The 13,126-nt window shown below is 34.3% G+C and overlaps 2 protein-coding genes across 2 annotated transcripts in view; both read left to right on the plus strand.

The window, feature by feature from the left end:
* LOC125053714 (hemicentin-2-like) overlaps positions 1 to 5,993 on the plus strand; it is a 111,293-nt gene extending 105,300 nt beyond the window's left edge. Inside the window, exons 16-18 of the mRNA XM_047655220.1 lie at positions 323 to 450; positions 2,740 to 2,843; positions 5,809 to 5,993. Coding sequence (XP_047511176.1) covers positions 323 to 450; positions 2,740 to 2,843; positions 5,809 to 5,922 — 346 coding nt within the window. The 3' untranslated portion in view covers positions 5,923 to 5,993. The remainder of the gene's footprint in view (positions 1 to 322; positions 451 to 2,739; positions 2,844 to 5,808) is intronic.
* Positions 5,994 to 9,544: 3,551 nt separating this feature from the next.
* On the plus strand, positions 9,545 to 12,163 carry LOC125052196. The gene is made up of 6 exons (XM_047652861.1): positions 9,545 to 9,800; positions 9,999 to 10,607; positions 10,697 to 10,766; positions 10,858 to 11,411; positions 11,507 to 11,576; positions 11,758 to 12,163. Exons 1-6 carry the CDS (start codon positions 9,546 to 9,548, stop codon positions 12,096 to 12,098), a joined length of 1,899 nt encoding a protein of 632 aa, XP_047508817.1. The 5' UTR covers position 9,545; the 3' UTR covers positions 12,099 to 12,163.
* The last annotated feature ends 963 nt before the right edge of the window (positions 12,164 to 13,126 follow it).

The raw sequence follows: 13,126 nt of genomic DNA on the forward strand, positions 1-13,126 counted from the left end.
CAAAAAAATGAAGTCTAACTAGTTACTTTACGCAATGAGTTAATTCCCATAAATAATTTGGGAAAAAGCGTTTTCAATTAGCCAAAGCCTTAGTGTCAGTTTCTTAATAATATATAATATTTGTCCAATTTGAAATAAGGAGTCACAAATCACACATAAATAAATTTAAAAAAAAACTTAGTTATCATTATTTTATATATTTTTTAGTCTAATAATTAATTAATCACAACATTTTATCTCTTTTTTCTTCTTTTGTGTTCTAACCGAACTTCGTCGTCTAAGGTTAATTTCGTCTCTTTTTAATATTCTGTCTTGCTCACAGAAGCGGTACTGTCACAAAACAACAAACGCCAGAGCTTCAGCTAAATGCAGCGGATGGGCAATACGTTGTGGCTTACACATTGAAGCCAGCAAAACATACACAACCAGACATTTTAAATCCACCACCAGGTAAAAACTAAATTACTTTATAGGCCCGAGTAATATTGACGCTATAAATAGTACAACGATTTTAGAAGTTCAAACATCGACCTATCATTCCATTTGACCAATCACACTATGTGGAACCAGCTGCCCACTGAAGTGTTTCCGAACCAATTCGACTTAGGGTCCTTCAAGAAAAGAGCGTACCAATTCTTTAAAGGCCGGCAACGCACTCGCGAGCCCTCTGGCATTGAGAGCGGCGACGGTATCACTTACCATCAGGTGAGCCTCCTGCCCGTTTGCCCCCTGTTCTATAAAAAAACAACAACAAAAACATTTGGCTATCGTCTTTTGTTTTTATATTTAACTACCTGTTCTAGTCTCCATGCGGAAAGTAATATTTATGTTAGGAATTAGAATAAAATAAGAAAATAGAATGTGAAATTCCATCGTACAAATGTTATCTTTAGTTACACCTAGATTTGGATCGCGTATTTTCTTTAAGTTATGAAGTTCTTCCTTTCTAGGCGAATCCTTTAAGGTCTCTGCAGTGAGGCTGTGGAATTCACTTCCTGTCTTTATTCGCCAATCTCCTTTTCTATCTTCCTTTAATTCTCTACTGTACAAACATTACCTGTCCACATCGTATCCTTAACTTTCGTACTAACTGATCTAAAATTATTGTGATGTGCACTTTTTCTTTTTCATGTGTCCTTTTTTTAATATTGTCCTGTTCACGGGGTTTTTTGACAGTGGTTGTCTGGAAGAGATCGCTTGAAATCGATAAGGCGTTAATTTTGTATGCAACGAATTATTTATAATAAATAAGTAGCCTATTATTTTAATTGTATTACCGTTTTATATACACCATAATATTTCTAACATAATCAATAGCATTCAATGTACAGTGTACGCTTTATAACGAATTTCAAGGGATAGATAATAGATAGGTGATAATGGTGCATTTAGTAACTGAGACCAAAATTTCCTTCATGCAATGTAATCTAATAATAATGGCAGACGTGTTAATGCAATAACAAAGGCGAGACAGCTGTTGATAACCTCAGGTGCCTTTTTGGAAATTTCGGCACCTCAATAGGTTAGTTTTGTAATCTGATAATAAAATCAATTACACTTAAGTATGTTGTTGATGTCCAAATGAAAATATTTCTTCGTAATAGAGACTGGCTGTTGGGTTATAAAGAGTAAATTAATGTATGGGTTTTGTGTTAAACCAACCATGTTATATATTTTTTTACGTTATATGGTGTGTCATAAGTTATAACTCGTTGTAACGAATGACGTTATAAAGAGTATAACACTGTATTTATAAATATATAGATAAACGTTTACTATTTTTTGAAATTAATATTTGTGTTTTGCCTAAACGGTTTTCATCAATAATCATCATTCGGTTAAATCAATAAACATCTCGTTTGGGAAATATCAAAATACTTTGCTTGACAGTAAGCCGGAAAGCACTTTATATGAATCTTAGTATTGTAACGTCCCAGGGGCACAAATCCGCGCTTTGTTCAATATTTTGTGTATCAGAAACCACTTATCTACTTAACGTCATGTTTTCCAAATTTAATTTAGATTTGAAATTTACGCATATTTTTCTCACTTTCTCATTTGTCTTTTGTATTCACATACAAGTCGAATAAAGCCTTTTTCTTTCCGAGCTCGGTTTAAAAATCGTAACTACTTTTGGATTTATCAGTTTTTCTGTAATTATGTTTCACACTTAACTAAAGTGATACGCCTAATTACTGCCATTAAACATGATTATATGAAAACATAGTATGTGGATATTGAATCAACGATTTTAATCCTTTTTGACCTATCTAATATATAAAATTCTCGTGTCACAGTTTTCGTTGCCATACTCCTCCGAAACGGCTTGACCGATTTTGATGAATTTTTTTGTGCTTATCCGGTATCTATGAGAATCGGCCAACATCTATTTTGCATCCCCCTAAATGTTAGGGGTAGTCCACCCCTAAATTTATTTTTTTATTTTTTAGACAAAATTTATAATTTTAATTTTTTTATGATACAACATTAAAAATACATACAACCCCTAATTTTCACCCCTCTAAGATCAACCCCTATTTTTATTATAAATGATATACATGGCAAAGCGACGTTTGCCCGGTCAGCTAGTGTTATATAGGTATTGTTTTACGCATGTCTTAACTAGAAAATTGAGAAACGGTCAAAAAATAACTTAATTTCTATCAGAGATGAAACGACCTACTGAAATGTTTTAAAATACCAATATTCATTAGTAACGTTCAATAGCACTTGTTCTAGATGGGAGCCCTCCAATCGAGAGTGTAGAGGCTGTCAAAAATGGCGCCCGCAATAGTGACGAGTGGACCAGCGAACGGAGCTCCAATTCACAGGAACAACGAAATGTGGGTTAAATTATTTCACATTTAAACATATCAATCCATGATTTTTATTTATAAATGTTTTTTTTGACGTGAAAACGTCTTATAATACGAAGGAGCCGGCTGCACGCACGAAAAAACATGACTCATGCGGCGTTACCTCGCTCTGAGGCGTTCCATTTAAAATTGACATAATCGTATTTATGCGTACAAATAAATGTAACTTGATCAATTCAATTGTGATTTCCATTTACCTCCTTCTCTATATCCATACGAAATATCTCTCAAACAAATAAAATTAAAATTTTGTTTTGAAAACTGCAACCATTCCATCAGTATTTTCTTATGACGTTGTCACGTTCAACTATCGTCAGTAAACCGACTTTACAGACAACCGATTTTTTTACTTGTTTTTATAACGGGTGTCTCAGTAAGAATGCACTTTTTCATTTTAAAACAAAAACATGTATTTTATGACAGAGTTGTGATATCTTTATTGAATTGTAGAGAAGACATGCCCCTATTTAGTATGGAATAAAATATCCAGCAAATGATCCCCACGTTTCCGATGACAGGACATTACTCTTTTCATGAAATTTTTCATTACTTTTGCACAGAGATGTGGCTGTATCTTACCGATGACGCGTTGGATTTCCGATTTGAGCTCAGGAATTGTTTGTATGCGAATAAACCCGAGATTCGAGACCAAAATCGCACGATCTTGGTGGCAAGTTGACATCAGAATTTCGTGAGATTGCTGCAATAAGTCGATTGTTTCATGCGCGGCGTGGCAGGTTGCGCCGTCCTGCTGAAACCACATGTTGTCCAGATTCATGCCGTCCAATTGAGGCCACAAGAAGTCCGTTATCATATTCCTGGATGCCGTTCACAGTAACTGCATTTTTTTGTGTATTCACGAAGCCATTCTGAATTGTGTGATTTTGATTCATTAATTTCATTTCATCCATTCATGAATTCATCGAATTCACTTTGCTCCATTACCTATTGAATGAATTGCCAGCGCTTTCCGTGGTCTGCTGGTTTGAGCTACTGAGTTAACTGAATCTTGTATGCATGAAGGTCTTTATAGACCAGTGCAGATAGCCTTTAAAATAAATAAAAAGTGAAAAAAATTACAGTAGGATGAAACCCATTAGAAAAGCAGGGGAATATGATCAAAATGATAGGAAAAATAAATTACGGTCGATCTGAGGTCGGGAAGGAGTAGGGGGGGAGTTTTAAGGGTAAAAAACGGTTTATCTCGATTTCCGGCAAAACTACAAGTCCTATCGAAGAAAGTTAAATGGCAAAGTTGGAGGTAATAAAAAGATCTAAAACTTTTGTATTCACACATTTTTCACATAACCTCAAAATTTATGTGAAAAATTCAAAAAACCAAGTTTTTGTTTTTTTATTTTTATCTTTAACAAAAATATTTTTTTTTTAACGAAATTTGGTGAAAACTTACCTTTCTATGTCCCAAATACACTGTAATTTATTTGATTAAAAATATTTATTTGTTCACCTTATTTTGAATTAATATCGAAAAAACACCCTAATTTTCAATCGAAAATTCTGACGTCAAAATTTCACCTTTTTTCATAAAGTTGGTGTGCTTTCAGTTCGTTGAAATCTCTACTTTCCTATGGTAAAAAAATATTTATATATTACCATAGTAAATCTTCTCAGAAAACGCAAAAAATCGTATGCAATAACGCCCAGACCTGTCATCCCCTTCCTTACTTCTCGTTATGTGAAAAATGTGTGAATACAAAAGTTTTAGATCTTTTTATTACCTACAACTTTGCCATTTAACTTTCTTCGATAGGACTTTTAGTTTTGCCGGAAATCGAGATAAACCGTTTTTTACCCTTAAAACTCCCCCCCCTACCCCTTCCCGACCTCAGATCGACCGTAATTTATTTTTCCTTTCATTTTGATCATATTCCCGTGCTTTTCTAATGGGTTTCATCCTACTGTAATTTTTTTAGGTTTCAAAAATTATCGGCACTGGTCTATTAGTCAAAATTCACTGCGTAGTGCTTCGTGAAGTTGAAGTTGAATTGAATTTGAAGTTGTTGAGTACGATGTCGAATTGATGTTTTCGTGTTTTCGGTGACACTTTAGTTTACAGCAGCAATGTTTTCAAGTGACCGACCGGTACGTTGAGGCAAAGGATTCTTGACCAAATATTTTGACCAATCTTTGAATGGTTGACACATTGTACCACGTAATAATTGTTTTCTAGTTACCCACAACATAAGGCCTCCCTAGTGTGGAGACTAGCGATATATGAATTCTGTCACAAACCCTTTTGCATTAATAAAGTTTTTATTTATTTATCTATTTATTAGGTGCACTTTCTCCATTTTTGTACTGAGAAAAGCTTTCGAAAAGCGCTAAATTTTTAATAATCGAAATAAACAGAGATGACAGCTGTCAAATTTCGTTTTTGCGTTATATTTCTAATTCAGCACTTTCTTTGCTGATTGAGATGCCCCATTTTATAGAGTTTCGAGATTTTTCTCCTGTTGACTTTAATTCTTCTTATTTCATCTAACCCAACCTAATCTTACCTTCAGAATTCATAAACTTTTTTGATCAAAAAATTTTCGATTCGATATTGCAATTACTTGGCACGATGTTATCGTAATTACGATAATAATATCGTTAAATGATTTTGATAAGATTAGGTGACTAATATTTTAGATTTAATCATCATCTATTGACATAGTTAAACTATAATTAGATTGTGTGTCTGTTACTTATTTTAATCCGGGTTTAAAATTGTGTATTACTTTTTCCTATAGTAAAACATAAAATGATTCCATTAGGTTGTAATGATTTTAATTTATTCATTATAGACACATGTCAGTTGTATAAGTCACGTTTTCTTGTCACGGATCCTCTAATGATGCCTAAGAAATAAATATTGAAGCTGGTGGTCAAAGCTGCGTAAGTAAACTCTATAACGATATAATTCTTACAGTCGTTGGCGTCGCCCAAAAGTACGTCGAGCAAAGCAACATTAAGTACAGCAACCTTGAGCAGAAGGGAACACTTAATTGCAGAAGAAATTCCGGGACCAGAGAGTTGTGTATAATGGAAATCTTGTAAATATATTGTATGTTGACTGTGAAAATTGTGATAATGTAAATACAGATTAGGAATAATTTTTGTTGTTTCTTTAGATTAGATTCCACAACCAATTAATATCTTCAAGAATATTTTATGCGTGCAGTCTCACCTTCGATATTATAGCGTCATATTATAATTTGCATAATAACTAGCTGAAACCTTGTTTTGCACTATAAAGATTATTATAGTACTAATATTGCTTTTAATGAAGGCTGGTGGTAAAAGGGAATGAATTAAGGGCTTCATCATTTAGGGGTATACAAAATTCGACTTATCTTCTTAGACTTACATAAAATATACAATTCTAAAAATCGGCAAAGCCGATGCAGCCTTGCGATTCTGTAACTCACTGTTAGAACTCTCACAGCGGTTTTCACAGCGGCGGTCGCGCTCAAATCGCGATAAGGAGGGAGCTTGTAGTTTATTGTTTATCAGAATGCCAAATCGTAAAATGACTGCTTTACGACTGAATTGTGATACGAAAGGTGTAAATGCGATAGTAGATGCAGAGTTACCCCACATCTCTACGCAACGCCAAGGGATTAACGCTCGAAGAGGGATTGGTCGTCGACGATGCGAACCGATAGTTTATTATAATTACACCACCAATTTATTATAAGAAGATAAAAAAATATTAGTTTTTTTACATAAAAAACCTATAAGTGGCCCAATTATGGTCCAAAATTGGCCTATTGTAAGATCTAATATTATTTTGTGTCACAATATAAGTAATAAATATCAGCGTTTGTAAAGATCAGAATCCTTTGCGGAGCCAAAATGAACACAAATTTTCCGAGTATGTGCTCATTTGCCTCATAATTTTTCATTGAGTTGCCGAGAAATCCTCCAATTAAGATTCTCTTTACCGTTTGCTCGGGAAAAGAAAAATTACGCTAAAAAGGGACAGTCTTCACATGTGTTTACCAAGATTCATGACCCCCAAATTTATCCTCACCCTAACAAAACGTTTGTGAGTTTCTTTATTGCGAGATATTTTTGTAAATTAAGTACAGTTAGATATAAATCACACCCTTAGCTCCTCATCAACTTCCTTTAATGAATTTAATTTCAAGGCCCTGAGTTGGTATTATTTTTTTTATTTATTTAGTTATTAAGTTTACGACATCACACATAGTACTAAATCTACTGATTATTTTACAAAATCTCCCATCTTAAATGTGTGACAGTTAATTGAAACATATACAAGATAAGATAAGTACACCATAAAATTTAACTTACTAGAAATTTGTTGGTACTTAAAGCAGAAAAAAAAAATCATCAGCAAAACAGTGAATTAGGTTCGAGAAAGGCACCCCACAATGCTTTCTCTAAAACCGATCAGCCCACTACCGAATATATCCAGCTCCGAATAAGCTGTGTTCAATCCGTTAAAATCGCGAAGAATTCGAACGAGAGTTGCCTGAACTCCTAGGTTGGTTTTGGCAGAAGGAATTTGAAAAATATTGCTGATTTTAGACCTAGGGAATGAATATGGGACGACAATTTTAATATTCTTTTTTTTTTTTTTTTTTTGTAAGATTAATAATAATTTTATTCCAGAACAATAATTCACATAATTTTAATATTCTGTAAGAGGTCACTGCTCTGTATATGATATACAGTGATATCATATTACATTTTTTAAGTCGCTGACGGTCTTTGTGAAAATACTCTGCTTATGAAAGCTAGGTGTCGCGTAAAAGATCTTTGAATGCTTTCAACGCGTTGCGTTGCGGAACACCAGATCGCGCAATGTAGGGAGGAGACTCAGCGCCTCCAACAACTACTGATTGAGGCCTGTTATGAAGATATGACTCAAACCAGTACAGCAAATTCTCTCCTATTCCATAACCACAAAGCTTCTGAATCAGTAACGCGTCAATTTGTGTTTTTGAAAAGGCACTGAAGCTGATTTGATCAGTGAAATAAATATACATGTTTATAAATATAGATTGGATCGTCATATAGATTTCTAATAAAGTTTATATTATTTTGTCTATAGTCATTATTTTTATTTATATCATGAATTGTTTTGCTTGCAACGTTATTCCATGTAACACAGTAATTTATAAACTTCTGAATTCTGTTTTATTAACGGTAAAACTTGGGCATTGTGGATAAATAATTTATCCTCGAGTTTGATCCTATATTATTATATTACGTTTTTGAAAAGTAAATTACATATGCAAATTCAGTTCTAAAAAAATTACAATGCAGAAGTTGGCAGTCGAAAGTGGTCTATTACTATTTCTGTATAAGATCCAAGCTTTTAACAAGCTGTCCATATCTTTTTTTACATACATGTATGAAATTAAGAATTAAGTCGTAAAAAGTAAGTAAGGTACGAAATAAAGAAATCAAATATGTGGGCGACGAAACGCATACGGCGTATTACAAGGTAACGCTCTCGCCCGGGAGTGTATACATCTAATATACATTAGTGAAAAACCACTATGCTGCAACTTGGTGGGTTTACCTAAAGATCAAAGCAAAGACGTAAACTATAATCTCACATAATTTAGTGGGACAATAAATTCACTCACCTATAAGGACCCGTAAAATTTTGTAGGTTGATTGAGTTAGTATTTTTATTGTTTAGGGTCGCGAATCAATGGTGAATGTTTGAGTAATAAAAGCATTTTACGATTGTTTTCACGTAAGAATTTGTGGCCCGTGAAATGATCTACCACACTCATTTTCTTCCTAAGCCAAGTCGAGCGACACACTTAAGATACATTATTTTAATGGACTATACTTTTTACACTCTCGAAGCTAAATCACGTGTCCCAGTTTTATAATACTCGCAAACTCACGTAACTAATGTAGCGGAGAATATTCTTGTATATGTGGTTTTATGTACTCTATTTATTATTTCTAATAATGCTAGGAAACTCTTGGCATTCTCTGTTCTTCTGCTATAGCGAAATAGGTATGTTATTTACTTATATCTAACTGGTAATTTTTACATAAAAAATTCCTGGAATATAATGCTTAGTAATAACATTATATTTATTACACGAGTTATGTAACCTAACATTAGTTAAGTTACATAATATATATTTAAGTTAATAATTAGAAGCGCAAACCAATTGTTAGCAAGTATCGCACACTGAAGCCAAAATTCACCCTTTAGTTTTTCCCACACTTATATTGTAATGAAACATTCTTGTTTCCGAAAATGTGCAAAAGATCGACTACACTTAAATACTAGATAATAAATGTCAAGTTAGTAGTTTGTTAGCTCTAATTTTATATTAGTTATAAGCTCATGTTTTAAACAATTAAAGCCAGTTGACACCCAGCAACAAACAAACAGTTTCATTTACATATATTTTAACTTCCCTACAACAACCGCCATCGAACTCATGTGTCGTATTTTTTCAAATGTATTTAATAAATCTTGTATTTGCCCATGTCTAAATACGACAACGTGCGACGGAGCTATGATAGATTTTATCTTCTTAGTGTTCAAAATAATTTACATTTTTTAATCCGACATTTATCTGATCATTACGATCAGTATTTTGATAGTGAATTTGTATATAAGCACGGAAAAATGTAAGAGTCTAGTAAATAAACCGAGCGAACATGAAGACAACAATAGTGCTTCTAAGTCTAGTATGCCTTGGGTGTGCAGCACCTAAGGCAAAGAAGAACTTCCAGGACTACTTCGAGGAGTTCTTGGCTATCAGTGAAGCTTTAGAAGGTGCTCATTTAGGCCGCCAGACAGGAACTTACATGCGGAATTTCGAAACATTCCGTGCGGGTCTGAACGCCATTGACGCTCCAATTAATTATCAACAACTAGCCAACAGTTTAGAACGTGTGCCCGAGTACAAAGCAGTAAGTAATGCATTAAATCTATAACATTATTTGTGGACTGAAGGAGAGATTGAAAAACAATCGACTCATAAGTCTCCTCGTCTCCCTTACATCTATAATACCGTGGCATTATTTATATTAATTTGGTAAAAATATTAGAATGGCTACAATTAATCGGAACTTTTAATTGTACTCTGTAAATATGAGATTGTTTTTCAGCTTACAGACTTCTTGAAGAATCTGACTATCGATGTCAACTACTATGTTAAACGTTACGAAGACTACGTCGCCAGAGTGAACTCATTAAACCCTGACAAGTCAAAGAGTGGCCAGCACAGTAGACAGCGTCGTCACCCTATCACTGGATCTACTCTGGATACCAGCATCGTGGACACTGTCAGTTTGCTTCCAAGAAGACAGCTCCGTCAGCTCTTCCATGAAAAGATGGCTCACGATGAATTCTTCAGAAGCGTAATTGAGGCAATCAAAAGCGATAGATTTAAACAACTGTATAACGCTCTTTGGGCTAATAGAACATTCAGAAATGTTGCCAACGCTCTGGAAGATAATGCGTTATCCCTTAAATACCTGTTTGAGGAATTACTTCCAGCATTCTTCGGACAAAACACACCACTTTACGTTTCTTTCCAAATGCAATTTGACGAATTTTTGGACATCATTATTGCGTTGGAGGGTAAACATTTCATCCGTCAAGTAGTACAAGGCTACGGTAGTTTTCCAGAATTCTTAGAAGCCTTGAGTTATGTTAACAATATCAGTTTGATAAACCTCTACCAACAGGTTGTATCGCAACCAGATATGTCGCCGGTAAGTTCCATTGGCTTACAAACTTACTACTTAACAGTTGTGTTATTACTTCTACGATTGAAGATATTCTAATAATATTTTCTTTCCAGGTTGATGACTACCTAAGAAATAACGATCTATTTATTGCGTACTATATCGATCGCTTCCAACTTCTCGTTAGTAAGTAATCAAAATGTACAGCACATAATTTATATAATATCCGATTTCTACTTTACTCAATATAAAATCATAACGTGTCTGTCATTTATAGAGTACTTCGCTGATGAACTGTTAGCCGATCAAATGAAACAAGTTCAAAGCCACGACCAACACAAAAGGCAACGTCGCCACCCTATCACCGGAAGGACGTTAAGAACTTGCATTGTGGATACCGTAAGTTTATTGCCAAGGAAACAACTACGTCAACTGTATGACTATAAATACGCTACGGACAAAGTCTTCAAAAGTACCATCGAAGCCCTAAAGAGCGAAGAATGGCAACAATTTTACAAAAGCCTTTGGGAAAACAAGAGGTTCAACGAAATTGTATCTACATTGGCCGAGCACGACCTGGATGTGAAGTACCTCTTTGATGAGTTCGGACCAGCTCTTTTCGGACAAAATACGCCTATCTTTTTCTCTTTCCAAAACCAGTTCGATGAGTTTTTGGACATCATCGTGCAATCAGAAGGTGATAACTTCGTGAGTCTCGTGGAGTCTTACATGAACTTCCCCGAATTCAGAAGCAGCTTGGAATTCCTCGATAAAGTTGACCTTAGTGATTACTACCAAACATTTTCCCAGAGTGTGCCTGCCTTCGTAACGGTAAGTTGCTTCAATAAATATCTTTGTGAAATTAAACTGAAACCTTGCACTGGATTAAATACTAATAAATTTAATTAATCATTATGTGTTTCAAGGTCGACAAATACCTTAAAGGAAATGACATCTTCGTCGCTTACTATATGGACCGTTTGAAATTAGTTGCTGGTAAGTTTATTAATTCTATAAATAATGAACGCAAAACGCAATTTTAATCTCCTCAATGAACTGTAATAAAATAAATTTTGTTCTGGTAATATTCCCATATTAGATCAACGAAAATATTGTTGAATAGGACAGATAGGACCGAATAATTACAGTAGACCTTTATTTATTTTTAATCTTGTAGGTTACATCAACTCGAACGTGACCTTTGACGGATTTGGAGAGGCCGCTTACACCAACAGCCGTGTTGTTTCCGTTTCTGGCACTACAATGAGAAGTTTCATGGAAGATGTTGCTAAGCTATTCCCCAAAACCAAGCTGGATGCTTTATATCAAGAGAAACTAGCTGAGAATGAGGAATTCATAACCGCCATCGAAGGCTTCCGTACTGATGAATGGAATGAGTTGTACGAAACTCTCTGGAGGGATGAGCAGTTCAAGGAGTTGGCGGACCTGTTCTCTGAGAATGACTTTAATTTGAGATACGTCCTTGAAAAATTCGTACCAGCTCTCTGGGGACAATAAGAGGTTAATTTAAGCGTACGCCTGTTAGGTTAATTATTGTGACGTGATTTTGTTAAAAGCTCTCTAAATGAATAAAAATATTATGCAATTTACTTTTGGGTTTCATTAGAGTATTTTATAGAATAACTAATTCACAGACTGAACAAATACAAACACAGATCAATTAAGCAAGCAATTTTCTTTATAAAACTGTAAAATATATTTTTTTTGAACGAGTCTGGCTATAAATACTGTTAAACACTCATCATTTGTTTAAATTTGGAACATGTATATTATTTTAAAAACTTTTTTCGATTTTGCGCCATTTCACATATTTTTTCGTGTCCATTATCAAATTACAATATGGAACGGGGTGTCAAAGAAAATAGGATTGCAGTGATCACCTTGCACGAAGTGGGTATGGCGCCGTCGGTCATATTCCGGACGCTTCAAAAGCTTAGTATCAGCCGTATGTTCGTATATCGTAGTATCAACAGATACAACAACATTTCGTCTGTCGAAGACCAGAAAATATCGTGGATGCCGCGAGCTGTTAAAACTACAAAGGCTGTTAATACTGTTAAAGCCAGAATTCGTCGAAATCACATTGGGATGTAAAAAATGTCATTGCGAGAAATGAAGATTCCCGCTAGGACTCTGGCGTGTATTATAAAACAAGAACTCACGCTCGGTGTTTATCGTCAATATACAGGACATGCCCTAAATCAATCTTTACAATTCTTTCAAGAGTGGATCGCTAAAAATGCCTTAAAAAAATAGGTATCGATTAAACCTTATTCATTTCTTAGAGTGGCAATGCAATTTAACTAATCGATTCTTGATTAACTATTCAAGGTAAATTATTACCTATTTAAGAAGAAAATTAAATGGCGTCGATATAAATTTGTCTATTGAATTTTGATTATAGATACATAATTAAATCAAAATCATTTATTCATTTAGGTAACACAATGTAAACTTATGAACATCTAAAAAGAAATACATATACTTCTAATTTTTCATTAACTGCCAGTTCTCAAATCAAGGGC

The sequence above is a fragment of the Pieris napi genome, chromosome 1 (genome assembly GCF_905475465.1).
Source record: "Pieris napi chromosome 1, ilPieNapi1.2, whole genome shotgun sequence".
NCBI lineage: Eukaryota > Metazoa > Arthropoda > Insecta > Lepidoptera > Pieridae > Pieris > Pieris napi.